The 27,935-nt window shown below is 56.7% G+C and overlaps 1 protein-coding gene across 12 annotated transcripts in view; it reads right to left on the bottom strand.

Annotated features, from left to right (window-relative positions):
* MYO9B (myosin IXB) overlaps nucleotides 1-27,935 on the bottom strand; it is an 89,028-nt gene that overhangs the window by 2,344 nt on the left and 58,749 nt on the right. For 6 of the 12 annotated variants that reach the window (XM_089905238.1, XM_089905247.1, XM_089905243.1 and 3 more), the window contains exons 11-38: nucleotides 27,194-27,315; nucleotides 25,030-25,171; nucleotides 24,131-24,335; nucleotides 23,040-23,121; nucleotides 21,883-21,972; nucleotides 20,481-20,594; nucleotides 18,989-19,028; nucleotides 17,789-17,911; nucleotides 16,839-16,919; nucleotides 14,916-15,026; nucleotides 13,365-13,487; nucleotides 12,206-12,355; nucleotides 11,956-12,122; nucleotides 10,414-11,295; nucleotides 9,622-9,694; nucleotides 9,352-9,473; nucleotides 7,458-7,591; nucleotides 6,986-7,176; nucleotides 5,640-5,738; nucleotides 5,357-5,530; nucleotides 5,207-5,248; nucleotides 4,887-4,998; nucleotides 4,047-4,120; nucleotides 3,324-3,516; nucleotides 3,085-3,213; nucleotides 2,780-2,885; nucleotides 2,364-2,495; nucleotides 442-565 (exon numbers count right to left, since the gene is read on the bottom strand). In XM_089905238.1, the coding sequence (XP_089761364.1) occupies nucleotides 442-565; nucleotides 2,364-2,495; nucleotides 2,780-2,885; nucleotides 3,085-3,213; nucleotides 3,324-3,516; nucleotides 4,047-4,120; nucleotides 4,887-4,998; nucleotides 5,207-5,248; nucleotides 5,357-5,530; nucleotides 5,640-5,738; nucleotides 6,986-7,176; nucleotides 7,458-7,591; nucleotides 9,352-9,473; nucleotides 9,622-9,694; nucleotides 10,414-11,295; nucleotides 11,956-12,122; nucleotides 12,206-12,355; nucleotides 13,365-13,487; nucleotides 14,916-15,026; nucleotides 16,839-16,919; nucleotides 17,789-17,911; nucleotides 18,989-19,028; nucleotides 20,481-20,594; nucleotides 21,883-21,972; nucleotides 23,040-23,121; nucleotides 24,131-24,335; nucleotides 25,030-25,171; nucleotides 27,194-27,315 (4,137 nt within the window). The remainder of the gene's footprint in view (nucleotides 1-441; nucleotides 566-2,363; nucleotides 2,496-2,779; nucleotides 2,886-3,084; nucleotides 3,214-3,323; nucleotides 3,517-4,046; nucleotides 4,121-4,886; nucleotides 4,999-5,206; nucleotides 5,249-5,356; nucleotides 5,531-5,639; nucleotides 5,739-6,985; nucleotides 7,177-7,457; nucleotides 7,592-9,351; nucleotides 9,474-9,621; nucleotides 9,695-10,413; nucleotides 11,296-11,955; nucleotides 12,123-12,205; nucleotides 12,356-13,364; nucleotides 13,488-14,915; nucleotides 15,027-16,838; nucleotides 16,920-17,788; nucleotides 17,912-18,988; nucleotides 19,029-20,480; nucleotides 20,595-21,882; nucleotides 21,973-23,039; nucleotides 23,122-24,130; nucleotides 24,336-25,029; nucleotides 25,172-27,193; nucleotides 27,316-27,935) is intronic. The other 6 variants (XM_089905242.1, XM_089905240.1, XM_089905246.1 and 3 more) reach the window with 6 other exon arrangements.

The following is a 27,935-nucleotide window of genomic DNA, read 5'->3' as shown; positions in this document are numbered from 1 at the left end:
AGCATAAGGCCACGTCTGACTGTCGGGACAAGGACAGGATCCTCCCACAGGAGCCCGGGACGGGCCCCTTATCCCTCTACCCCACACTGTGAGGCCACTTCTGCTGTGGCAACGTTCCCCTGTGGGCAGGGCCCAGGTCAGCCCGGGACATGGCTGGAGGATGACCAGGACCACCACCAAGTAGGTGACAGGACCCCCACTGCTGAGAGCGGCAGCTGGCCTTGAGGCTGAGCTAGGATGGTGGTCTTTTGGCCTAGGTGAGGAATCAGCCCCTAAACATGCTGCCACAAGGCCCCAGGTCAGGCTGCCGGTGGCCCAGGGTGTGCTGGGAGAGTGTGCTGGACGGATAAGTGAGACCCCGCCCAATGTCCAAACCCCGCCCACCGGTCCCCACTCCCACAAGGCCCCGCCCCCACCGAAGCCCCACCCTGCGTTGCTCACAGCGTTTTGTCGCAGAAGAGAGAGCCTCCGGAAGGCGATGCTCTCAGCAGCCTCCAGCTGGGTGATCTCCTCCATCTTCACTTTGTACTTCCTCATCTGTTCTTTGATCAGCATCTCCACGCACCTGTGGAGAAGGCGACTCAGCTACCGCCTTGGGGGGTACGGTCAACATGGGGGCCTGCATCTAGGGAGATGCTGGCCCGAGACTGGGGCATGGTGGCTGAGACAGAGACCCAGAGACCAGGCGGGGCCACGGACATGGCTGTGGCTCCCATCGTGGCCCCAGTTCACTCACTGTGTGACCTCGTGTAGCTCACCCCACCTCTCTGAGCCTGAATCCTTGTCTTAATAAGCCTCCTCGTTTGAAGGAGGAAGTACAGTACCATGGAGGTTGGGTGATTTGTCCCAGGGGCTGCAGGCAGCTGGCCCCAAGGGCTCTAAAACTGCACTGGGACCCAAGGCACATGTGCTCAGTGGTCAGGGCCAGCCTCAGTGGTCAGTACCGAGGCAGGGAGGGTGTGGTGGGACGGGATGGACTCAGCCTGGATGAAGAGGCAGTCATGACTCAGGTTTCCCATTGTCATGACCACATAAGAAAAAAAAAGAACCCAAGGAACATGCTGGAAGCAAATCCGTCAACAGCATACCGCTGCCCAGGTAATGTCAGGGCCACACTGGGCTCTCCTCCACTCTGCCTACCAGCAGCTAGCTGTTCACTGATATCTTGAGTGTGGCCCGGGGTGTGGGGTGTGCACTGTCAGGCGTAGCCCTCAGGCCTTCCTGTGTTTTGCCTCCTGAAACCGCCTTGGGTGACAGGTTCTTATTTTTACAACTCGAAGTCTAAACACTGTCCTTTTAGTGATGGATGTCTGCTGACCTCCTTCTGAGTTTTTTTTTTTTCCTCTTAATTAATTTTTATATTTTGGGTGTGCTGCGAGGCATGCGGGATCTTAATTTCCCAACCAGGGATCGAACCCGTGCCCCCTGCAGTGGACGCACGGAGTCCTAACCACTGGACCACCAGGGAAGTCCCTTTCTGAGTTCTTTTGAGGCACTTCCTGTTTTTCGTGTTTTCTAAAAAACATTTATTTATTTGGCTGCATCGGGTCTCAGTTGCGGCACGTGGGATCTTAGTTGTGGCATGCATGTGGGATCTAGTTCCCTGACCAGGGATCGAACCTGGGCCCCCTGCATTGGGAGCGCGGAGTCCTAACTGCTGGACCACCAGGGAATTCCCTTGAGGCACTTTCTGAGAACTTTTTTTTTTTTTTTTTGAAGCACTTTCTGAGAACTTTCAAAGATCGTTTGCGGGGAAGAAGGAACCTTGAGACAACCGCTTCTGTTTGCTGCAGGCTCTCACTGCTCCCAGAGGCTGGGAATGTGGGGCTTCACCATCTGCCCCGCATCCTGGACAGAGGACGAGGGATTTCTCCCCTTTTTTGGTTTTTCACCCTCAAGAGAACTCAGAAGTGATGCTCTTGCTGTTTGAGGAGATGCTGCCAGGTCTCCACCTGGGTCTGGGCATGTGTGAGCCCTACGATGCCACCAAGAGGCCAGGCTGCTTCTTGTCCCTTGTCTGTCAGAAGAGCCCTGCTCGCCGCTCACAGCAGCCAGCGCACATGCAGACTTCATTAGAAGTTCGGTTTTAGTACAAAAGTCACGTGTGTTCATTAGAAAAGAAAGAAGGGTGGGGAGACCAAACGAAGTTTACCCAGGACCCCAGTGCTCAGGACACCTCCCGGGGCCGTTGTGATCGGGCTATGTTCTTCTAGACTTTCCTCTGCAGGCACATTTACACACTACCGAGGCCAGGCCAGTCCCAGGATTCTGGAGAGGGCTCTCCTCTTTCGTTTGTGGGATCCCTGGCTCGGCTGCCCTGAGTGCATGTTGCGGGGTGGCGGCCAGCCGGTCCTGGTACTCACGTGGTGATTTTGAGGACATCCTTCATGCTGGTCAGCGGGTCCGAGTTGTCGGGGCAGCGCAGGAGGCAGGGCGCAAAGATGATGGCCAGTGCGCTGGGTGACATTCGGTTCACGTCCTCAAGCAGGGCCACCCTGTGGAGCGAGCGGCAGTTAGGGGGTGGCCACAGGGAGCCCCAAGACCAGAGTCCAGATCCCGGGAAAGTGCTGCTGCAACTGGGATGTGAGAAACGCTCACTCCTGCAGGGTGGAGAGGTGCCACGAAGAAGCCGGGGGCCCCCTTCTGGACCCCCCAGTATGGGCTCACATCCTGGTGTGGAGCCACCAGAGAACGCCAGCCCGGGGAACGCGGTGGGGGGGGGGCTCTTGCTGGGACCCCACCCCCCTGAGAGCGGGGCAATAGGAGGGCAGGCACTTGCTTGACCAGGTGGAAGATGAGCCTCTCCAAGGAGTTGTGGTTGGCTTCTGGCAGGTGCTCCAGGACGGCGTAGATGGCGGCCAGCTGCTCCTGCTTCTCTGGCAGCTCTAGGAGGGTCCTGGGGGTCAGCTCCCTGCGGCCCTCACCCGACAGGCCCCAGGGCGCCGGGGAGCCTCCCACTGTCTGGGGCCCGGTTTCTCAGCTGGGGGCACAGGGGTCCGTCCTCCCTGACCGGCCACAGCACGTGCTCGAGGCTCTGAGACCCGACCTCGACCACCTGCCGGCTCTCGCCACAGTGGGACTCACCGACGGCGCGGAGGAAGTCGCCGTACTGGGCGAAGGTCATGAGGGGCTCGGGCAGCTCCCGCAGCCACTGCTTGAGCACCCCGGTGATGGCGTGGATGGGAAAGTTCTCCAGTTTGACTGCCGTGGGGTCTGCGGGGAGGGCGCGGCGGCCGGTGAGCTCGGGGAAGGCAGGAGGGCTGAGCCTGGAGCCCCACGCAGTGCCCTCCTGCCCTTGACACCTACCTGTCCGCAGCACCCACCTGTCTGCAGTGCCTGCCGGAGCTCCCTCGTGCGGTTGGCGGCACCTGACTTGCGGTAGAGGCCCTCGGTGTACAAGCCGTGCATCTCCACGTGTTCCAGAAGCTTCTCCAGCACGATGGGCACTGAGACCTTGTCGCTGGTCAGGCTGTCCACGCACACGCCAAAGTGGCCCGGCTCAGTGCCTGGCTCGATCTGTGACGACGGGGATGGGGGTGAGGGTCAGGCCTGGGCTGGTTGTCCTCCCTGTCACCGCCCCCCCCCCCCAAGCCTGGCTTCCTCTGTGGCCACCGCTCCCCCTGCTCCTCATCCTCTCTTGCACGGCTGCCAGAGGTGCTGGGCTGTGGAGGTCCCCGGATGGCTGCTGGCAGGGGGTCCCTGTGTGAAGTGCCACAGTCCCCTCCACCCAGCTGATCCTGGCTTGTGCCAGCCCGTAGGACCCCGCCTCCCTCGTGCAGGGTAGGGGTTTCCTTCCACCTGGAGGGGGGAAGAGCAGGGCCAAGGCCTGGGGTGCACACACAAGCCTGGCCCCAGCTTTGGGGGGCCCTCTGGGGGCTCTGACAGGACCGGAGTGCGCTCTGCTTCGGGACCAGCCCCTCCCACCAGCTCCGTGCTCCCACCTGACACCCAGCCTTGGCCTTGCACCTAGCACACCCTTCTCCTCCAATCTCTCAGAACGGCCTCCCCCAGGTGTTCTGGAAAGTTCCCGGCCCCAACGGGCTCACCTTCTTCCCACTTGTGTAAGAGCAGTAGGTCTGAATCTTGTGCACACACTTCTTGTGGCAGGTCATCTTGCACACTAGGAGGTCATGGTGGGGGAGAGGGAGAGGGCGGTCACTGACAGCGCATCGGGGACCCATGGGTCCCGTGGCCGCCTGTCCCCGTGTCTCAGGACAGTGACAGCTGCCTGGGTATTTACGATGGACACGGAGTGGCGGGCTGCTCCTCACACAGGGGCCAAGCGGAGAGGTTACCCTGGCCCGAAAAGAAAGCCAACCCTGACTGGTCCTGGCGGGAAAACTGCAGTGCTAGAGGACTCCTGACCCAGCCTGGGCCCCTGGGGGCTGACTGGCTCCCCACCCGGCCTTGGCCACCTCCTGGCTGCCTGACTGGGGGCCGGCTGGCTCACCCTGGGCTGCACCTGGCTCTCAGGGTCCCTGTGGGGACTGACTGGCCTCGCCTGGCACATGGGGGAGGGGCTGGCACTTCAGGCAGCGAGAGCAGCATGAACAAAGACCCGGAGATACAGCCCAGGGTGACTTGCCCAGGTAGGCGTGCAGAGGGGAGGCTGCGGAGTTGGGGTGGGGGTCTGGGGGTCAGTTGAGGACTGGCCTCTGCCCCAGCGTGACAGCGGGGCGTTTGAGTGGGTGAGGTGCGGCCTTACTGCCCCTGTGGTGAGAGGCAGTGCTCTGGGAGGATCAACCCTGTAGCTGGGGTGAAGGCCCGGGTGCACCGTGAGGGGTTGGGGACATGGTGGGGGGTCAAGGGGTGTGCGGCGGGAGTCGGAGGGCCTGGGGGGGGCGGTCAGGGGCGCGGTGGGTGATCAGTGGGCGAGGGGCACTCACCACTGCAGAGCAGGGCCTTGTCCATGAGCCAGATGTAGGAGAGGCACTGCTCGCAGGACTGGGGGATGCTCACTTGGTAGCTGGCGAACACGTGCCCGTTGTGCTGCTGGACCTGCAGCAGTGGGGGAGGGAGGCCGAGTGGGAAAGTGGACCCCCAACGGGGTGGCCACGGGGCCGCACAGTGGGGACGCTGCCTGCGGCATCTCAGGACCGGGGGCCCTTAAGGCCGGGTAGGAAAACACACACCCGCCCGCGTGCACATGTGCACACACAGACATGCGCACACCCGTGCGCGTGCACGCGAGAACACACATACTCACAGCACGTTCCTGCTTCCGCTTCTTCTTCTGAGCTTTGCTCTGCTGTGAGGGAGCACAAAGGCCAGCTCTGTGTGGGGTCCCCTGGGGACACCCCCACCCCAGCGACGTCCTGGCGCCGGACCCTCCCTCGCCTGGAGCGGTAGCACCCACCTTGGGAGGCTCGAAGTCGTTCTTGGTGTGCCCGCGGGTGAACTCGTCCAGCAGCGACTGGAAGAGATTGAGGACGAGGTTGGTGTCCTTCTCGCCGCGCTCGGCCGCCAGGTTGCTCACGACGATCTGGTAGTTCTCCATCAGGTCCTTGTAGCCGACATGGATCTTCCCGTTCTGTGGCAATGCAGGGTGTGACCCTCTGTGAGATAGACAGACGGGGGTGCCCGGGGGAGGGCATGGGGTTTGCCGCGGGGGCCCTCCCTGGGGCTGGGGCTCCACGTACAGGGACGGAGTACATGGTCTTGAGGTTGCTTCGGAACTTCTCGGTGGCTTCGATGAATAAGCTCTCGATGGGAGTCTTCTGGGAACGCAGGTCATTTATCTGGAGAGGAAGGGAGAGGTGTGCTGACGCCATGTTACCTCAGGCCGGGCATCTGGGCGGCCATAGCTCTGCCCTGTCCCAAGTCCTTCCCTGGCTCCCCTGGGCTTGCAGGGAAACATCCCGGCCCTCTTGCCAACCCTGATGTGTCGGGGATCACTCACTGTGGGTGTTGAGCAGCACCCCTGGCCTCCCCCACCAGATGCTGGTAGCTTGTGAGGACCAAAAACATCTACTGATGTTGCCATGTGTCCCCTGGGGGCAGACTCACCCCTGGTTGAGAAACACTGGTTTAACTGGGGCCCTTCCTGCCGCCCCACCCCGGCGCACAGTGCCCGGCTGTGCTCCAGGACGGGTGCTGCCTCAGATGGCCTGGTCATTTCACCATGCCTCCACCCCTTAACTGTCCCTGTCAGCCCGCTGTCTCCCTCTGAAGCTCTCAAACACCACACTGTTTGCTGTGGGGCTGCCTGTGGCTGGGGCCATGAATACCCTGAGTGCAGGCTGTGATTTCTTCACCTCTGTCTCACATGCTAAGTGCTCAATCATTGCCTGGAACTGAATGCATTTTGTAAAAGTGTGTTCTAAGTAAAATAATTTGTTCGCGGTCAGCTGCAGCTGAGCGGCGGGACAAGGAAAGGTTGCAGGACCTACAGGAGCAGCCTGGCAGGACTCGGGTGTGTCAGGTGCCTTGCCTGGAAGATTATTCTGGAGGCTAATGCTTCCTTTTTCTCATGTGTGTGAGAAAGTGGGCCACCGCCCCCAAGGGGCGCTCTGAGACAGCAAACCACGTGTCTCTCAACAGCGGATCTCAAACTTCCTGGGCAGGAACTGCAGGACAGAATGCCTCTGCTGGGCGCCCAACCCATGTGTGCGCATGCACGTGTGCTCTAGATGATGCCGGCAGGCGCGGGGGTCCCAGAACCAGGTGATGCAGGTGTGACTCGCTTCCACACGTTCTGTGCGGCCCCCATAATAAGACAGACATTTTGTAGCAAAACGTAAGCATCCCCGCCGAGCAGGATGAATGTAGGCTACAAGCGACCTCTCGGGAACCCCTGCCAGGATTTACAGAAAAGCGGCTGATGCCAAACTTAGGAACAAGCGTGTGGTTTCCAGAACTTTCTGTGTGTTGGAACCGTGGACCTGGACTTTCCATTCCCGCCTGATAAAGGCTTTGGTGTGACGGTTTGCAAAACTGCCAGGTGGAGACGGCTCTCTGGGGAGGCCCGGGGCCCCGGCTGGCCCACCTTGTTGAGCAGGAACTCATCCAGGTACTTGAGCTCGTTGGCGTTGGTGATCTTGCGGAACACCGACTCTCGCCACTTCTCTGACACCGTGATTTTGCCAATCTTGAGGTTCCGGTTCTTCTTCCCTTTGCCTCCTGGCTCCTTGGCGTGCTTCTCGCCGGTGGCGTGGCGGTGCTGGTGGCTGGAGGGGGCTGGTGAGGGGGAAGGGAGGCAGGAGAGGCTGGTAAGGGCAGTGGGTTCCTGGGGAGGACTCAGGTTGGCCTCTGGGGCATGGTCACAAGTGCAGAGAACCAGGGCCCTGTGCTGTCACACACTGAGGTCCGCAGCCAGAGAGCGCCTCCGGGGATGGGGACCAGTCCCAAAACCCTGCAACCAGGGCTTGGCCCACAGCTGACTCAAGGCCCCATCTGGGGACGGTCCTCAGGGGCCCCAGTGGCTCTGCTGTCCGTCCCTGAGGCTGCGGGAGACCAACCTTCTAGATTCTTCTTCATGGCGGCGGCTTCCAGTACGACTTGCCCGGGTACTGTGTTCTCTGTCTCCTCTGTGCCCTCCAGGCTGTATTTCTTATCCTTGTTCTTATGCAGGAAAAGTCTCTTAAACGTGGATCTGTAGGATAAAGTAAGGGATTCCGCTTAAGCCTCAGGAAATGAAGGCAGATGTGAGGCCAAAGCAAGGGTCCACTTACTGTAATGAGAAATAGCCCTTGTCTTGGTTATCACTGGAAGGGGATGCCACTAAAAATACGGTTGATCTGTGTGAACTGACAGGGGAGTCGGGCAAAAGAGCGAGATGCTGAGCAGATGTCACAGCGTGACCCCATTTGCATATTAAAAAAAATTACCCCCCCGTCCCCTCCCCCAAGATTTTTTTATAGGCACAAGGTTAGGGGAAGAAAACCTCAAAGAATAAATAGCAAATCATGTACTATGGACACTGGGCATGTGATGGGGTGAATGGTGGCTCCACCCAAAAGGTAGGTCCATGTGCTAACACTCGGGGCCTATAAGCATGATCTTATCTGGGAAAATGGTCTTTGCAGATGAGACTAAATGCTATGGACTGAATATGTGTCCCCCCATATATGTATGCTGAAGCCTAACTCTCAGTGTGATGGTATCGGGAGGTGGGGCCTTTGGGATTAGGTCACGAGGGTGGAGCCATCATGAATGGGATTAATGCTCTTATAAGAGACCCCAGAGAGCTCCTTCACCACTTCCGCCATGTGAGGACACAGCAAGAAGAAGGTGTCTATCAATCAGATACCAAATCTGCTGGCACCTTGATGTTGGACTGCCAGCCTCCAGGTCAGTCTGTGGTGTTTTGTTACAGCAGCCTGAATGGACTAGGACACTAAATGAAGGATCTCAAGATTCTGAGTCATCCTGGATTACCCAGATGCGCTCTAAAGCCGATGACAAGTGTCTTTATAAGAGACAGAAAAAGAGAAGACACAGGGGAGAGACGAATGTCATGTGAAGACACAGGCTGAGATTGGAGGCGGAGGTGAAGCAGCCACAAGCCAAGGAATGCCTGGAGCCCCCAGAAGCTGGAAGAGGCAAGGAAGGATCCTCCCCGAGATCCTCTGGAGGGAGACACGGCCCTGCCCACACCTTGATTTCACACTTCCGGCCTCCAGAACCACAAGAGAGTAAACTCCTATTGTTTGAAGACACCCTGTTTGTGGTACTTTGTTTTGGTGGTGGGGTTTCCTGAAAGTAGGGGGCTCTCTCCTCCCACTGCAGCCCACTCCTCACCGTCCTCAGGCTCCCGTCCTGAGCTTGGGTCAAAGGTCCCCTGTCCCAGGGCCCAACCTCTCTGCTCTGTGAACCACCTAGAGCACTGTGGCAGAGGCTTTCTGGGGACAGAGCCTTGGCCCAGTTTTTGCTATCTAAGGACCAAGGAGGGGTTCCCGGATGTGGGGATGGAGAAGCTGGGAGCTGGTTCTCATTCCATAAACAGCCAAATGGACACTGTCTGTGGCCTCGGAGGAGGTGACCCACACTGGCTCTAGGTTTCAGTGGGAATCATTTCACCCCAATGTGGCCACAACCCGAGCTCCGCATGGGTTTCTCCTCACGGAACTGCTAAGCGAACGTCTCCCCAAAAGAGCTTCATATAAGTGCAATCGGCTTATGGGAATTTCCTGGTGGTTCAGTGGTTAGGACTCTGTGCTTTCACTGCCAGGGCCCAGGTTCAATCCTGGTCAGGGAACTGAGATCCTTCAAGCCGTGTAGCCAAAAAAAAAAAAAAAAAAGTGAGAAAAGTGTGATCAGTTTAGGAGATCAGACTGCTCCAGGACTGGAGGACCTGGACACCCTGGGTGTCCTCTGGTGGCCTGAGCCCACACCCCAAAACCCCACACTTACTTAGAATCGACGGAGCCTGGGGACAGCCCAGCATCTGTCCCCAAGGATGCGTCACCCGACTTCTTCTTCTGGATGGCCAGCTTCTTCGTGCTGGGCTCCCCGTCCATGGTTTCTGCAGGAGGCTGTAGGGGAGGGGGGCTGGGTAAGCAAAGGCAGGTGCCCTCTCCAGAGGGAAGGCGTGGGTCCCGGTGCTACCATGCATTCTATCCACCGTTCCCTTCTGGTGGTGCTTGGACCCTCAGGGGTGAGAGCTGCTGCCTAAAGCTTTACCTGAGTCTTGGTCTGGGACGAGGACGAGAGGAGCTTGGAGACGTCGCTCGTGGATAAGGAAATGCGCCTCTCCCTGCGAGATCACAGAAATGTGGCTTTTACTGACAAGGGTGAGTAGGAGACATTTGGGGTTGCCATGACTGAGAGGGAGAGGGTAGTGCTACTGGCATCTGGTGGGCGGAAACCAGGGATGCTGTTCTACGCCCCACCGTGCCCAGGACGGCCCCCACCACAGAGATCGAGACGGCCCCAGGGGTCCACTGTGCCAAGGCTGAGAAAGCCTGTCCTAGCAAAAGGCCTGCATCTTCCTCCATCTCTTTATTCCTTTGGACAGGCAGCCCTCTGGCACAAGGGGCTGGTGATTCGGAGTCACCAATATTTAGCCAGCTGGGGTCCAAGTGTGTCGAGAGCTGCTCTTTCAGCCTCTGGGTGCGTGTAATCACTCCCACTGTTGATGAGGAAGCTGAGGTCCAGGCAGGCTGGGGAGGGGGCGGACCTCAACCCAAGGGACCACTTTCCACAAGGCTGGAGGCTTTCTGTGTGAACTGGGCTCATTTGGACAGGGGCTTCAGGGTCCCCGGAAGGTGCCTCGTCTTCCCCGAGCCTTTCCCCACCCCCTGGGCCCTTCTTCCTTGGGGCTCCCACCCACCTGGTGTCAGCTCTCAGGCACAGAGCCTCACGCGTTTCTGGGATGCATGGTGCTGCCCCGGTCCTGCTCCAGGCTTTGGCAATGTATCCCCCGACCCTGCCCGCCCACCCCAGCCCTTGGAGAAAGGAGGGTACAGGGCTTACTTTGTGGGCGTGAGGGTGACCCCCTCGGCCCGGTGCCGCTCGCTGAGGTCCAGGGACTGGCTCAGCATGGTGCTGGGGCCAGCGGTCATCAGCTTCTTGCCCCGCCACAGCTCCACGGCGCTGGCCAGCCGCTCGGCGTCTGGGTCCCTGTACCGCTGAATCTGGGTGGAGCCTCCTGGGCTCTCGGGCCTGTCCTGGGCCCTCGGGCCAACCCCCAGCTTGCTCTTGTCCTTGGGAGTCTCCGGGGTGGCACCGGGGGCCGGCACGCCGACCCTGCTGTCCAGGGCCAGGCTGGTGGGTCGTTCCACGTGGCCAGGCCTGGGGCTCCCGCCCTGGGCTTCAGTTGAGACCAGGCTGCCCGGCGTGGGCTGCGGGGGCTCCTCGAGCTGCTTTTCAGGAGGAGCCATCCCTGTGTCCGTCCTCGCGTCCCGAGGGCTTTCATCTTCTCTGTCCTCCTTTCTGTCTTCTGCGAGGCTCTCTTGTGGCCCTGGGACGGCCCTTCCGGAAGGTTCTCTGAGGGCGTGCTCTTCCTTACAGGACTCGATGTGCTTGTTCTGGAGCTTCACGTGCTCCAGCCCCCTCTGCCGGCGTGACTCGCGCTTCTCCCGGCTGCTGGGCACTTTCTCGTGACTTTCGGCTGCGTTTTTCTGGGCTGGGGGCGCCTTCTCCGGTTGGGAGCTCTCCACGGGGGACCCGTCACTGGGCCACACCTCGGGCTCCAGCTCCAAATGCTCGCCGTCCTTGGATGGTTCTGGGCCCTGCGAGGGCTCCTGCGCAGCTGCCCAGCCCGGCCCGGTCTCTGCGGTTTCCTGTTTGGCGGCTCGCTGGGCTTCCCTCTCCTTCTCTGCAGCCTTCTGCTTCTCTGCCACCATCTGGCTGAAGCTGGTGGGGGGAAAGTGAAGGGGGTGCTTTCACAAACAAATGCACCCAGGGCGTTGGGGACCCCTTTTCTACCTGCAGGAGCAGGGGTTGGGGGGCCAGGTGGCATGTGGCGAGACCCTGGCCCTCAGAGATGCTTCTGGAAAGGCAGAACCTCCTCAGTCAGGGAAGGGGGAGACACGGAATGGCCTCTTGTTGTCATGGCCACCTCTGGTTCAGGGGAACCTTTATCAGGTCTGTTGTGGGAGGGATCTGTTCAGAACCCTCTGAATTCCTTTGGGGTCCCTGTCCTGGTGGATTCCCAGGCCTCGTGTGTGAGCGGGGATGAGGGGAGCCCCCTGATGGCTGGTCCTGGTGGCCTGAACCCTCCAGCTCTGAATCCAGGTGCTCTGCCAACCTGCCTGGGGTGGGCAGGTGCAGTGGTGGTGCGGGGGTCCCTGGCAGAGACTGAGTACCGCCAGTGGTGACCTGGGGTTTTGCCAGTAGGTGCCACCTACCAGCCCTGGAGCGTCCCTCTAGGGTCCTGTGTGCCCAGATGGCTAGATGCCTGCCAGCCCCTCCTCAGCCTCCCTGTGTCCAGACAGCTCCACTGGTCAGACGGTGTCTCAGGTGAGTGGAATGTTCTGGGGGGGGGGGCGGGGGGCTTGGTCCCATTCTGCTCACCTCCTGCGCTGCAGGTGCCCCCGGCAGAGGCTCTGCAGGCGGATGATGGTCTGTCTCTGGAGTTGGTAGGCTGCCCGCTGCCGGGAGCCCCTCCACGCGGCCTGGAGGTACACTGCTGCCTGTGTCCTCTCCAGTGCCCGGCGGACGCGGTAGGACCGCCAGCAGGCCTGAGAGTGGAGGGGGCATTCAGGGGCTGGGAGGGCGAGACCCCGGCCACCCCTGCCCCCGGCCCCATGGGCCCCCTCAGGACCTGGATGGTGACGGCCGCCCGCCTCATCTGTAGGAAGTGCCTGCGCTCCAGCACCATCCGGAACCAGCTCTGCAGGAGCAGGATCTTCCGCACGACCTCCCGGTGCAGTGTCTCCTGCAGGGCCTGCCGCTCCGTCTCCTTCAGGAAAACCTAGCAGGGAGTGGGCACAGGAGGGGTGAACATGGCCTCCAGAACCCCTGTACTCGACAGGTCTGCTCAGCCCACCCCGGGATTACGTGAGACCAAGCTGGTGTGCTGATTGACCTGACCTGACCAAGGGGAGTTTTTTTTTTTTTTTTTTAAATATTGAGATAGAATTCCCAGAACATAAAATTAACCATTTAAGGTGAACAATTCAGTGGCATTCAGTACAGTCACAGTATTGTGTAGCCATCACCTGGATCTAGCTCTGAAACATTTCCATCACCCCAAACGGAGACTCCCTGTCCATTAGCAGTCATTTCCTAACCCCCCTCCCCCAGCCCCTGGCAACCACTAATCTGCTTTCTGTCTCTATGGATTTACATGTTCTGGACATTTCATATTAATGAGATCACACAATCTGTGGCCTTTTGTGTCTGACTTCTTTCACTTGGCATGACGTTTTCAAGGTTCATCCACGTAAGCGTGTATCAGGGCTGAATAATACTCCACTAAGTGAATGGCCCATGTTTTGTTTATCTATCATCTGTTGATGGATACATGAATTATTTCTACCTTTTGGCAAGTGACTAGTGCCACTATGAACATACATGTACAAGGATTTGTTTGCACATCTATTTTCAGTTCTTTTGGGTTGATACCTAGGAGCGGAATTGCTGGGCCACATGGTAATTCTATAGGATTAACTCGTTGGGGCACTGTGAGGAGACTTGTCACATCTGGTAGAGCCCTGTTGGGGAGCTGCCAGACATTACAAAGGTTACTGACTGGTTCCTGAACATCCTGTGCTATGGTGTGATGGTCTGATGCCTGAGCCCCACACCTTAGGTCTGCCCCTCTGCCTTCCAGGAAGAAATAACGTGCTGGGCCCCAAGAAACGCACTTCCTCAGCAGAGCCCCTTATTTTTCAGTGAGTGGCTTGGGCCATGGGAGGACCCTGTGTGTAGCAGAAGGTGGGGTACAGTTTGCAGCCACCCTGAGGGGTGCAAACACTGACCTTGGTCTTGCCGATTTGGTAGCTCCTCTTATCTATGTCCATCTTCTCCAGTAGGGCAGAGATAACCTCCCTGCAGGGCCGGGCATTCTTGGGCAACAGTACCTGGAACTGCTCCGTGAAATCCTGGGTGATTTTGGCCGAGAAAGGAAAATCTGTGTTAGCGTTTCTGCCACCCGACAAGAAGACGGGGCTCCAGCAATTCCCTGGTCAAGTCGAGTTTCTGAAGGCAAAACTTGGTTTGATGTGAACAGTACTGACAAAGCTAAAATCTTGGACTTTCTGAAACAGTCTAAAGCTTAAGAAAGACTGTCGCAGACATAGAGCACCGATCTTTCAGTCAGTCAGTGAGTGACCACTGAGGACCTGCTGGGTGCTGGCGTTGTTGGGGGGCAGCCAGGAGATGGAGCTGCTCTTGGGGGGCCCACAGTCTGGCTCATTAGAAGGCTGAACCATAGCTGGAGGCATGTCCCCACACTGCCCTCGCTTTTCTGGCCTCATTGCACGGCATGTGGGATCTTAGTTCCCCAACCAGGGATAGAACCTGTGCCTCCTGCAGTGGAAGCACAGCATCCTAACCACTGCACCACCAGGGAAGTCCCAAGGTATGCCCTTTTTAAGTAAACAATTATGCCAAATTTTTAAGAGCAAAGCCATTAATGAGACACACCAGCATTTTCTCCCTTTTCGTTAATTTGCCTTTCCTATTTATGTAGGATCAGAAAGATGATATTCCCATTCTGTGGATGAAAAAGGGAGGCATGCCACAATGAAGCCATGTCCCTGAGGCCATACGGGTAAAGCCTGAACAGGGACCAGGTGCTGCCACCTCTGGTTTCAGGCCCAGTGCTCACTCGAGCACCACACAGCTGCTGCCAGCTCCCAGCATGAGCCAGGGGTTCTCAACCTGGGCCATGTTGACCCCTGGGGACATTCAGCGATACATGGAGACATCTTGGGTTGTCAGAACTCAGGGGAATGGTGTTCCTGGCATCTTGCGGGTGGAGGCCAGGGATGCTGCTCAACACCCAATGGTGCACAGGGCGGCCCTCACCACAGAGAATGACCCAGCCCCAAGTGTCAATGGTGACGTGGTTGAGAAACTGCTGTAATTTGGTCTTCACCAATTTGAGGTTACTGGTGATCTTCTGTGTTTCTAGAAAGCCCAGGGAGTCATCTCTGAAGTCATCACCTCCTTGGGCCTCAGTTTCCATATTGGGAAAATAGGAAGCAGGGCCCCCTTGCTGCTGGTTGACAGAATAAAAGAGCTGGGTATAAAAGTGTGTATTACAGAAGATGCTCAATAAAGGGCCGAGCTGCACAGGGACCTGCTTGTACAGTTCCCTCTTCCCCACTTGGTTTAACACACCTCTTGCGAGGAACTATGTCCCCGACCATGAGAAAAGAATGATCTGGTACAAATGCCAACAGTGCCAGCCAGCGTGAAGAAACCCTAATGGAAAGTAACCTGCCAGGCTCATGCTCCATAGAAGCGCTCTTTCTGGAGGTGGCTAGTATCCCAGGCAGCCACGCATGTGCACGAGAGCATCCTACCTGGAACGTGTACTTGGCGCTGTAGCCCGACCTCCGGATCCGCACGGTCTCCAGCATGCCTGTGTAGCGCAGCTGCTGCAGCACCAGCTCATCATCGAAACACAGCTCTTTCTGAAACAGGATTGAGCAATCAGGGCAGATGCCTGTAGGTGGCTGGGGACGGGATCCCTGGGAAGAGGTGTCTGGAGTCCCACGTGACTGCCATCCCTCGGGACTCCAGACAAGGATGCAGTCAGGGCACACCTGTGGGCTGGGGCTGATCTGGGAATGTCCTCAGCCTGGCAGGCGTGGGCACCTGGAGGATCTGTTTTTTTTTCTTCCTTGCTCCAGACGTTTTTTTGGGAATAAAGACATGGGGCCACTCAGCAGTGATGCCTAAGGCATTCATCTCTTCTAGAAAACTTGGCCATCTGATCTGCTCTATTCCCTGTTGTCCGGGAGACAGATGCCACTTCTCACTGCCTCACTCAAGATAATTTGCTGACAAGAGTTATTTCCTAAAGGCCCCTTTCCCAACCTGTTAAACTCATTCCCTGTGCCACGTATCAGGGTGAGTAGTGGGGATGTGGCAGACAGAACACACTGCTGGGCCCCCCGTGGGAGGTGTCACAGGAGAGGGGACCCTGGGCTGAGTCCTGAGGGCCGAGTAGAGGACAGGCAGGGGGGGCGGGCAGGGAGCAGCGGGGTGAAGGCCCGAAGGAGGAAGGGGAAGCCGAGGGGTGGACAGGGATGCAGGGAGACGCTTGCTGCTGGAGGGGTGGGGGTGAGGGGGAGGAGGGGGTGAAATGAGGCTGGATCAGTGAGCTTCCAGCCCAGAGCTCAGGGGCCTGGACTCCATGCTGGTGGGGGTTATTTTAAGTGGATAGAGGGGAGGGAATGGCATGAGGGGAGGGATGTCATGATTGGGTTGGGGGGGTGTTTTCTGGTATGTGGTGGGCTCTTGGAGACGAGGGATTCTACTCAATACACTAAAATGCATAGCATAGCGCCCCCTACAGCAAAGAATGATCTGCAGGCACGGCCCATGTCCAAAGCAGGTGCTGATGGAGTGTTTCCCGAGTTGCCCAAAGCTGAGGCAAAATCCGAATGGGTGGAGAAGACAGGCCTCATTCTGCGGCTGGTGGAAGGTGGGGAAGGGGGACAGAAATCTCTGAGATGCCACTGGGGGACCAGGAATGGGAAGGGAGGGGAGACAGAGTGAGTCCAGGTCCTCGCCTGGGGACGGAAAGCCGTGGCACCTGGCAGGGCCAAGCTGGGCTCTGGACGTTAGCAGAGCGTCCCAGGAGCAGGGGAGAGGCAGGGAAACAGGAAGAGTGGAGACAGAGAGCGTGGGTGAACAGAGTCGCCAGGAGGCACTTGCTCAGAGATCGGTTTGTGCCTGGGAGGGAGCCCAGGTCCCAAATGGCCTCCAGCAAAGTCCCTGAGGGGATGGAGTGGCCGGTGGACCCCCGGGGAGAAGGAAGCCTGGCTGCAAGGGCTGAGCCCGCCACTGTTGGCCCCCACTGGTGCTCTGTCTTTCCAGAAAGTTCAGGATGAGCGGCAGGCTCTGTTGCCTGACTTCAGCCTCTCTCTTCTAGCACATTCTCTGCATTGATTGCCTTTGGGATATATCTGAAGAGCACCCCCGACCTGTCCCTCTTCGGACAGGCTTTCTCTGGGGCCCCGCCATGTTCCAGAGGACGTCTCTATTCTTGGCTGGTCACCAGGTTGCCCTTGCTGCCTCCTGCTGACCCCCTCTACCCCCAGCCGGCTACAGCACACGTTTACAGTTCCCGAAACCTGTGTGGACACTTGCTTCCTTAAGGACTCTCCTGACCAACCCTCCCCGCTCCCAGCACCGCCCCCCCCAACAGGAACACCCCTTGCCGAGCCACCAGACCTCGGCTTGGCTTTCACCGCCCCTGAGACGTGGGAGCCCCTCACCTTCTCGGCGTTGGAGCGGATGCAGCGGATGAAGAAGGGCTCTGCCTTCCCCAGCGCCTCCAGGAGCTTATTAAGGGATGTCTGGGGAGAGAGGGGGAAGGTGCTGAGCTGGGACCCTCAAGGACACACTCCTCGGTGGGAGGGGAGCCAGGTCACCTGCCTGTATCGGCGGCGGGGCATCCGTGCTAATGTGGGACATGGGAGGTTGCAGCGCGACATTCTGACCAGAGGCTGTGCTACCCCGGGGAGCCCCCAAGGGAGCTGAGGGGTCCCCATGGCTGAGAGCCACCATCTTCCCAGGGCCCTCCTGCTCCTGTCTCAGTGCGGGGAAGGTGGTGGAACCAGATAGACTCTTTCTGGGATTTAGAACACGGGTCAGCCTCAGAAGGGACCATGGATGCAGTGGCTTTAGTCTCTGGCCTGCTGCTTCCAAAAAGGATTTGTGGTAGTTCCTACATGGGGTAATTAAAAAAAAAAAAAAAAAAAAAAGGGCCAGCGGCCATTGGACCCCACTGAAAAAAAGAAAGAAAGTGTCCCTGAGCTTCCTGGCAACCAGGTAAAAAAAGGGAAACATGACCTAAGGACACAGTTTGGTGGTCACGTCAACGCACATGCTGACTCATGACTCTTTTAACTTGGTGGTTCTCAACCAAGGGTGATTCTGTTACCCCAGGGGAATTTGGCAAGATCTGGAGACTTTTTGGTTGTCGTGACTGGACGGCGCTACTGGTATCTGATGGGTGGAGGCTAGCGATGCTGCTGAGCATCCCACAACTCATAGGACGGCCCCCCACCACGGAGGATGACCCAACCCCAAACGTCAAGCTGTGACGAGGTCAGGAGCCCCCGGGCTAACAGTAGGCTGCCTGTGTCGGGTTTGTTTTGGCCCAGCCACGTGAGTGTCAGGCTGAGTTCAGCGCCGCCTCCCGCCCCCTTGGGCCGCCACCTGCCTGGAACTGGGCGCTGATGCTGGGTGGTTTCTTCTTCTTGTGCAGGTGCAGCAGGGACTTGGTGGTGCGGTCGTGCAGGGTCATACTGATGATGAGTTTCAGGGATTTGGAGTCCAGCAGGTTCTAGGATAGAAACACAGGGTCCGGCCTGCCCTCCCAAAGCCCCAGCGGGCACTGGGAGACCTCTCGGACGTCCCCGGAGCCACGACAATGCCCCTCCCAGGTGGCAGCTCTGAGGCTCAGTCTTGGGGCTGTGCTGTCAGAGACAGGGTGGGGGCAGGTGGGCCTGGTGGCGGTGACAGGGGGACTGAACCTGGGCTGTGTCCTGCGGATGGCGCTGCCTCCGGGCGGGCCGGTTACAGCCTCTTGTGGCCCGAGTGCCCAGAAGCCAAGAGCTACAGAGTGCTGGCTTCCTTCCTCGCAGCTCAAGGAATGCCAAGCACCCCGTGTTTCCACGTGCACTCATCCGGCCAGCCCTCCCTCATGGGCCAACCCTTACTGTCGCTGACGAGGGGGACTAGCGCTGTCCCACCTGTTGGCCAGACTGAGGGGTTGCTTTATACTCTCCGTCTGCACGCTGTACGTAGAGACTAGACAGAGCGTCTGGGTGCACTTGACCCAAGGCCGGCTGCTGGGGTCTTGGCTGCCAGCGGTGCACAGCTGCCCCCTTCCTGACAGGACCACCCTGGCTGAAGGGCCTCCTCTCCCTGGATGCCCACGAGGTGCTGCAGCCATCCCGCCCTCTGGAGGTGGCTCGCAGCTAAAGACCCCTGATGTGGGGATATGACAGAAGGGTCCCATCGCCTCTCGGCGAGATAAGCTCTGTGGTAAACACTCCTGGGCTCCCCGGGGGATCAGGCTGAGCCCACCTCCTGGTTCAGTCCTGACCCTGCCCAGACTGCTTCCCCCTCCCTCCCCCACTTCGGGTTTCTCCTGGGAGCTCCCCCTTAAACACCACTTGTGCAGAGATCCCCATCACAGGCCCTGCCTCTAGGAAACCCAAACAAAGACACCTCTGTATCATTTCAACAGGAGACACTGTTTTCTAGAGGGGAAGGGGGAGATGATAGGAAAGGGAAGGAATCAAAGAAGCTTGAGAAGTTAAAAGTCACCTCCCGCCCCACCCCCCGCCCCAGTTTTCCAGAAAAACTTGAACCAGGCGCTTGCAAGGCAGTGTCAGACGGTGTCGCACGTGTTTACCTTTGGAATGATCTGCTTTTGTTTGATACCTTTACTTTTCCTGTCAAAATATTAAAAATGGTTTTGTGAACAGAAGCAACACGATGTCTGGATCTGGGTTAGTTCAGCAAGCCACACCTTGCGGGTTAGATGGAGTGAGAACAGAGAGAGGAAGAGAGTCCAGAGGCACAAGTGCAACGAGGCCGCCGCCTCGCCGGGGACCTGGTGGGCTCCCCTGCACATGTGTGGGGGACTGTCGCTCCTGTGACTGTGCACACCGGCCTCACTGGGCCAGTGGCTGCCCCTGGGGTGGCAGGAGCACCTGGTCTGGGGGCCACTTGATCTGGGAGCAGAAGGGGCGGCTGGTCATCTACAGGGCAGAGCACAGGGCTGGCTATGGGGGAGCTGGGATCTCACAGGACGATGGTGGGATGCCCCAAATGGGGCTTCGGGACTTCCCAGCTCTATTTGCTACACGTTGGCAAACATCAAGCCGGTCCGCAGAGACCCTTCCGCCCCGGCCCCGGCAGCAGGGCAGGGGTCTATCTCGCAAAGAACTGAGATGGGGCCTGGGTAGGGGAGTCTTTGGACTCGAACTGGCAGAAGGTTAAAAATGAAAGCTGATCTTTTGGCCAAGGGAGGGGGGATGACCCCTACACTCTTATACACTTTATGGAATCTTGCAGAGGAGAGAAAGAATTTTTAAAAAATTGCAGCTTGGCCTGTTTTTAAGACCCACTGAGGAAATGGTTCCCCACAGATTTGCAAGATGCTCGGCTGTGAGGTTCTCTGTGTGTCAGGTTTCACGTTAATCCCGGTGGGGTGGAATAAGGCATAATAAAAATGACTTTGCAAACAGGCTCCGCGGCAGGCACAAGCTTTGCTCTCTGCTGGCCTGAGCCCCGAGCGGTTGCTTGTGCCCATTGGTTGAGGCTGCTGCCCACCTGGTACGTGGGTACGAAAATCATCACCCCTGCTTTGCAGACACAGGCCAAATGCTCACAGCACTCAGGTCATGCAGTGAGTTAGTGGGAGGTCCAAACCTAGTCTGTGTGGTTTCTGGCCCTTTGTATCACGTCACGCCCTTCAAAGCAGGGTCACGGGATGCGCGGAGGCCCGCAAAATTGCACACCCTGCTTCTGACGGCTTCTTTATAAGCTCACGGTGGCAAAGGTGGGGGTGGGGCGAAGGGAAGCAAGACTTGCTCTGCACATTTGGGGACAGAAAATCAGATGCTTCGTGGGGGAGCATTCCTGTGAAGCTGTGCTGGGCACTGGGGAGCTGGCAAGGATTTGGGTCACAGTGCAGACACCGGGGAGGGAGTATTACGAGGACCACTTAGCGACGGCTGGTGTGAGAACAGAACCACAAGACAGCGGAGCGTTTAGAGCGGCTGATTCAGTGTTACAGGAAGCCCACGTGGGCCGGGGTGGGGGGGGGGGTCCGGAGCGGGGAGGCGGTCGTTGCACTTGTGGGGGAGCGGGGGGTGCCCACAGCCTCAGGGGGGACTCACAGGATGAAGGTGCGGGGTTTCTGGAGCCGACTGAGGGACTGGAGAAGCCTACGGGGGTCGTCACCCTGCCAGGGCAATCCTTTGATGGTCTTGATGATTTGGTCATGCAAATCGCTGGGTGGGGGGGAGGGGTGCAGTGATAGAGAGAAGACCAAGTTAGAGCAGCGGGCCCGCCACCTCAGGGTCCCTGGCACGGTCGGGACCGTCCTCAGGCCACTGGAGCCAAAACATGCAGCTGGGGGAAGCCTGAACACTGCCGCCACTCCCTCCTGCACCAAGAAGAGGGCTTCAGCCGGGAGCAGCAGCCCACCCCAAGGAGGCTCCGCCCTCCCGGGAGGCAGGGGGCTGGGGCCACTTCCGGCTGAACAGAGTTTGCAACATGGCATCTCGGATCGCTGGAAAAGGCCTCACGTCTAAGAGCCTTTTGGAGTCTGTAAAAAGTATCAAGGGGCTACTGAAAACAGAAGACCGGGGAGGTCTCTGTGGGAAGCAGCAGATTGGTTTCTCCTGATGGTTCTGTGGGCTGCCTCCTTGTGGGCTTCAAGAAATGCCTTGGGAAGAACAAATTGGAATTCACACACGGATTATCAACCTGGGGCGATGCCGCCCCCTGCCCCCCATCCCCCATGCTTGGCTGTCCTGACTGGGGGAGGGGGCGCTACCGGCATCTGGAGGGTGGAGGCCAGGGATGCCTCTCAATTCCTTGCAGTGCACAGGACGGCCCTACCACAGGGTGACCCAGCAGAGTGCCAAGGGTGAGAAACCCTAGTTGAAGATCCTTACCCCCCAAAATTCAACCTTATTATCTTTCTTTTGTTCAGTTGCCGTGGGTTCAGGGCTGAGCATACATTTTAGGTGTGAGAATGAGAATGGCTTAGAGACAAAAATTGAATGCTCGCGAAAAATGTCTAGATGACAAATGTTTTGGATAGAACTTCTAGAAATGAGGTGGCGATGGCTGCAGGATGAGCTGGGACCTTCTCTCTTTTGTAAAAATTCCTTGTTCCAGTTATTTTAAATACATGTTTAAGCTCTGAGCAGTTGGCCTGGGAAGACCCCGATCGGCAGCCCCTTGTCTGTGTTCCATGCACCATGCCCAGGGCCAGAATGGCCACACTTACCTCTGCTCCCTCACCCTCCAGGGAGGCACAGAGCAAAGACAACAGAGGGGTCACGTTTCACCTCCACACCCTGAGCGGTCAGTGCAGCGGCCAGAGCTCCTGATGACAACGAGGCCCTTGGCTCCAGCCCACACCCCCCTGACGTGGCCAAAGCTGGCGAGAGCGCCCCTCGGCTTGCCGATCCCCCTCTTGCTCTGGATACTGCGCTGAGCACCTCAGGTGACGGCTCCTCTGGGCGTGCCTCCCTGGTCTTGGGTTCGAAGGCCCTTGCTTCTACTTACTTCTTGCTTTCATAGAAAGCAATGATGTCCTCAAAAGCGTTAATATCGAACTCCTCAGAGCCGTCAAATGAGAAATCTAGCATTGAGCAGCTGAAAGGGAGAATCTGTATAAACTAAATGCGCTCTTGGGGCAGGATTCGCAGCCCGGGGGCCAGGCCCTGGGGAGACCAAGTGGGTCAGGGGCCACTTTCAAATACTGGGACGTGGTTTTTTTTTTTTCTCTTGCCTCCTTTTGGGTGAAAAAGCTGATTTAAAAATGCACCTTTTTAAAAGCAGGAAAATGACACGCTGCTTTCAGACAAACGACATGGGGTCACTTACCTAGGTGCTAGCTCTACCTCCACACATATGCGTTTGTGAATCTCCTGAGGGAGTTTTTATTATAAAGTGTTCAAAAATAAAATGACTTTTTCATGTTTTGAAATTTAGCGACTCGCTCCTGGGGAATTTGTTGAGTCTTGAGAAAGAGAATGGGGACTCAGCTGCCCCAGGGCCTTTGCACATGCTGCCCCCATGGCTAGCACACCCTGCCTGCCTTGTCTGGCCCAAGTGGTCCCTTCTCAATGTAGCCTGCCTCTCTCAGGCTGCCAGAAGGGTCCCTCCCCTGGCTTTGTCACGGCCTCAGATGTCTGTCCAGTGTAGCCTTTTTTAATCCTGGAAGCACAAGCCTGCTCACTTTTACACTCAGTAGCAACTGGGGTACGTGGAGGACCCTTGGCCATTGCTAGGTGGCCACAAGACACCCTTATAGGCAATGGTGCATCTGTGTTTCTCACTGAGAGCGAAGGAACTTAGCTGATCGGCTTTCGGGACACCCCAGGCAGGCTAAGGGCGGAAGTGCTCTTAAATCAAGCTTGTTGCTCTGTGAGGCCAGCAGCCCTTTGGCCCCACCCGCCAACGGTCACGACCGGCCATGAAACGCTCCTTTGTAAACTGAGCCGCCCACACCCCCCTAACGCAGACGATGCACGAGGCCTGCCTCGCAGAAATGCGGCCACCAGATGCCGTTACTTCTGGGTCTTTCTGGTTCAAGCGGCTGCTGTGTTCCTTATTCTGGTCAACCCCGACCTGGGTTCAGAGTGTCGGGTTTCTGGCGCCATTTTAAACAATGCCGCCGACTACTGGCTTCACTTGGGATAAATCAAGGTCTCGCTCACCGGTACAGTTTTTCCGATGGGGTGCTGGCTCCTCTCTGCAGCTCTCCCAGGTGACCTCGGGCACCAGAGCTGCCCAGACCTGCTGGGGACACAGAGCAGATGAAGTTTGGGGGGTGGGGGTCGCTTGTAGCTGAAGGGCTTTGTAGCTTTTCCATGGAGGCTGTGATCCTGACTTGAGCCCGTTTAAAAAAAAAAAAACAAAGGGCCTGACACTCAAATTTGGGCAGAACGGGGAACCGTGAAATGTTCCATTCCCCACAAAATAGCATCATCTATTTCCTACTGCTCATAAAGGCTTTAACCTTTTGGTCCTCCTTTAATCGACACCCTTCCTAAAATGCCGTGGTTGGTATCTCGAGCTGAGTGACCCTGGGGGAGCCACTCAGCTCTTCTGGGCCTCAGGTTATCCTCACAGAAAAGTGGTGACACACCTTCCTGCCTTGTGCGGATGAGGTTAAATTATACACCCCGCTACAGACTTTCAGTTTGGGGCGATAAAAGACCTTGGGAGCTAATTTACAACAGCCAAGGCATGAAAGCAACCTAAACGTCCATCAACAGATGAATGGATAAAGAAGATGTGGTATATTTACACAATGGAATATTACTCAGCCATAAAAAAGAATGAAACAATGCCATTTGCAGAACATGGATGGACCTAGAAATTATCATACTAAATGAAGTGAGTCAGACAGAGAAAGACAAATTTTATATGCTATCACTTATATGTCACATCTGAAAAATAGTACAAATGAACTTATTTACTAAACAGACTCATAGACATAGAAAACAAACCTATGGTTACCAAAGGAAAAGGGTGGCGGGAGGGATAAATTAGGAGTTTGGGATTAGCAGATACAAACTATTATATATAAAATAAACAACAAAGTCCTACTGTATAGCACTGGGAACTATATTCAATATCTTGCAATAAACTATAATGGAAAAGAAAAAAAAAAAAAAGAGTTTGGGGAGCCAGATAGAAGTGCTGGTTGTACAGCCTTGGGAATGTGCTAAATGAAATGAAAATTTACACTTTGCAATGGACTACGAGTGTCCTCTTCTCAACAGTGACCTGGGGACCCTCCTACCTGCAGCCTTTTCAGCCCTCTCGGCCCGCAGGCGCCCGGCCTCCCGGAGCACGGCCATGGCCTGGATGGCAGCCCGGAGCACCGCCCAGCGGAACACGGCCACGGGGTCCATGCCGATGAGCTCCCGAACGTAGGAGCTGTCGCTGCCCCGCAGGAGGGCCACTATGTCCGGCCGCATGTAGTCCATATTCTTCTCCCGGAAGTCCTGGTGGGGGGTGGCAGGAGGGATGATGGAGGCGGGTGGTCCCTTGCCAGTGCCGGCCGAGGCCCTGGGGGCCAGCATGGGAAGGACTAGTGGGCAGTGCATCTCAACAACAGAGACGTGGCTCCTGCCGTGGAGCCCTCGACAGCAGAGCCAGGGGTTTGACGCCGGGTCCGAGAGCCCTGGAACTTCGCCCAGCAAAAGCAATAAAGAGGAGGGACAGGGCTTCCCTGGTGGCGCAGGGGTTAAGAATCCGCCTGCCAATGCAGGGGACACGGGTTCGAGCCCTGGTCCAGGAAAACTCCACATGCCGCGGAGCAACTAAGCCCGTGCGCCACAACTACTGAGCCTGCGCTCTAGAGCCCACGAGCCGCAACTACTGAAGCCTGTGCACCTAGAGCCCATGCTCCGCAACAAGAGAAGCCACTGCAATGAGAAGCCCGCACACTGCAACGAACAGTAGCCCTCACTCGCCTCAACTAGAGAGAGCCTGTGTGCAGCAACGAAGACCCAATGCAGCCAAAAATAAAATAAATAAATAAATGTATAAAAAAAAAGTTTAAAAAGAAAAAAAAAAAAAGAAGAGGGACAGAGCAAGTGCCAGAAGGAAGGGGCCTCCAGGGTACCCACGCGGTCCCCTTCCCGCCTCCCAGGCAGAGCGTGACTTGACTGATGACGGCAGCGGATGGCTGCGTACCTTGATCTGATATTTCACTTTCCCTGCGAAGTGCTGAATGATGAACGCCGGCTCCATGACGGGGGTGCCGAGGAAGTACCTGTTGTCCTCATGCTGCTGTTTGAACTTGGCCAGCAGGGTCTGGCTCGTGGCGTGGGGAAAGCTGGGAAGAGGATGTAAGACCTTTTAACTGCAGGAACCGCGGCCGGTCACCCACTCTGCGTTGCAGGTCGCGGGCCCTCCGTGGATGAGATGGGCGGGTGCTTGGGCTCCTGCAGGCTGAGCACGGGGCCGAGGGCCGGGAACCTGCCACCTGGCTTGAAGAGGCCGCGAGCAAAGTGATGCACTTGGGGCTGTGGAGCGAACTTGGACCAGGCAGAGCAGCCCGGCGCTCACGCGAACGTGCGGTCCGGGCAAGACTGGGACCTGGGCCTGCCGTGGGCAGCTCCTGGAATAATCCCAGGGCGGGGTGACGTCTGGTCTCACGTCCATCTGCCCCTGGGTGCTGTGTCTTGGAGTGGGTCTTGCCCGTGTTCCTCTGTTAGAGGGAGGGCCCGGCAGAACGGGATGAAGCAGGGAGGGGGGCTGGGGGCAGGATAAGGGAGCCGTTGTACCTGGCTATTTTGGCCTCCCAGGAAGGAAATGCCACAGCCAGCTTTGGCATCCCCAGCCTCTGCCCAGCCTCACCGCAAAACACGGGCAGAAAGACGTGCCTTCAAATCCCCGATGCCTGGCTCCGTGGGGCTTAACAGGGGGCAGGGGAGGAGATTCTCTGTAGCTACAAGGCACGTCATTGCCAGGGCCAGGGTGTGGAGCGTGAGAGATCCATTCACTCAGTTGTGGAAATAAATAACATTTTAACACACTATTTTAGAAAATTCAATTCAAGCCTTCTCCGCCCCTGCCCCCATTCCCCCAACTCCATGATGAACTAAAATAGCAAGACTTTCTTTCTTTTTTTTTTTTTTTTAAAAATAGCAAGATTTTCAACAAAGACAAATCCGACCCTGCTCAGCCCCGCCCTGTCTTGCACACTTCCCCCAGATTCGGCTCTGGGAGTTTCCTGGGAGTGATGATTTAGCCCTTCCTAGCACCCTGCCTCTTCCCTTGTCTGAACATTCTCTCCACAGATCCCGGCCTAGGATGGATGTGTCCTGTCCTGGACGGGACTTGGTCTGAGACAGGAGGTACACCTGATTCACACCAGCCCTGAGGGGACTTTAGCAGCAAACAAGGGGCCTGATAAAGTGGTTGATAAAAAGACTGTCCACATCCGGACCCCCAGAACCTGTGAATGTGACCTTAGATGTAATCAAGTTAAGATGAGGGCATCAGGGGGAAATTCCCTGGCAGTCCAGTGGTTAGGTCTCGGAGCTTTCACTACCGAGGGCCCGGGGTTCAACCCCTGGTCGGGGAACTAAGATCCCACAAGCTGCGTGGTGGTATGGCCAAAAAAAAAAAGGGAGGTCATTAGGGTTGGCACTAATCTGATAGGACTGGAGTCCTTATAAGAGAGGATGAGACAGAAAGAGAGAAGATGATGTGACTAGAGGCAGAGATTGATTGGAGTGATACAGCCACAAGCCAAGAACACCTGGACCCCCAGAAGCTGGAAGATGCAAAGAAGCATCCTCCCCTAGAGCCTTTGGAGGGAGGGTGGCCCTTCCCACACTTTGATTTCAGACCACCAATACTGATTTTGGACTTCTAGTCTCCAGAACTGTGAGAGGATACATTTCTGTTGGTTTAGTCTGTCTGCGATTTCAGGAGCTCTGGCTGGGTGACCAAGCATGAAGCACCTTAAAAATACCTTCTCCAGCCTTCATTGTGTCCTGTGGACGAGGGGCGGCAGGCTTGGTGGAGAGTCTCGCTTCCGGGCCCGATTCCACGCCCTGCCCTTTGCAAGGACGCACCAAGCCCATGCCCAGTTTCTAGATTCAGGTCCCCCAATACTTTCCCGAGGATTCCCAGGAGGGTGTGTTTCCAAGTTCACAGCTATCTCGAGTGTTAATATTTCTGTGGTGGATGGTACTGTATTTTGCAAATGTGAGGTCAGGATTTGTGGCTGTGTGAGTCTGAGCAACTTGGAAGTTCTTGGGATGGTATGGATTTGGGGTGAGGCTCTGGGGCTGCAGAGCCGGAATGGTGCCCGGGTCTGCGGACGCACTGGGCCGTGGACACTCACTTGCTCTCTTCATCCAGGAGATAGAAGAGGCCGGTGGGCTTCTTGCTGATCAGATGTATGCAGCCAACGTTGTCCGTGTAGTCGATGTTGTGCCACGAGATCCCTTCGCTCTGGTACTCCTCCTGCAGGGTTCGAGGGGTATCCGGTAAGTTCATCATTTCATGGACATGTTAATATTTACGTAGCACACGTCATATAAAAAACATATTTTATTTACGCATGCTTGTACATATTTAAATATAAATGTGCAAATAACATAGAACGCACATTAATGTACCAATAGGAATATAACAATAAAACTATAAAATTATTCAATAAATGAACAGTTAGCCACAGGAATGCACATTGTCAAACATCTACAGTAGGTCCCCTACGTACGAACCTTCAAGTTGCGAACTCGCAAAGATGCAAACGTGCATTTGCATGTCCAATCACTTATGTTAGTTCACGTGTCTGGCGTACATTGTCACATGCGTGCATCCTCTACAAGTGGTTGTGCAGCTTGCCCTCCGTCTCCTATTGCTGAGGATCCTTCAGCTCTACCGCCTCCCACCTCCTCTCCCTCCTCCAGTCAGTAACCCTTCTTTCCTGTTCACTCGATGCCAGCCTCTGTGTGCCAGCTGTGGTACTGCACTGCTGTACTTTTCAAGGTACTGTGCTGTAAGATTAAAAATGTTTTCTTTATTTTTTGTGTTTTTTTTTTTTTTTTAATTAATTAATTTATTTTTGGCTGCATTGGGTC

Source organism: Delphinapterus leucas, unplaced genomic scaffold, assembly GCF_059928025.1.
Source record: "Delphinapterus leucas isolate spDelLeu-1000000601 "Yukka" unplaced genomic scaffold, BTC_Dleu_Yukka2 spDelLeu_asBTCV2_sq25, whole genome shotgun sequence".
NCBI lineage: Eukaryota > Metazoa > Chordata > Mammalia > Artiodactyla > Monodontidae > Delphinapterus > Delphinapterus leucas.
Note: the sequence above shows the minus strand (reverse complement) of the source record. Positions and strands in the feature narration are given on the sequence as shown.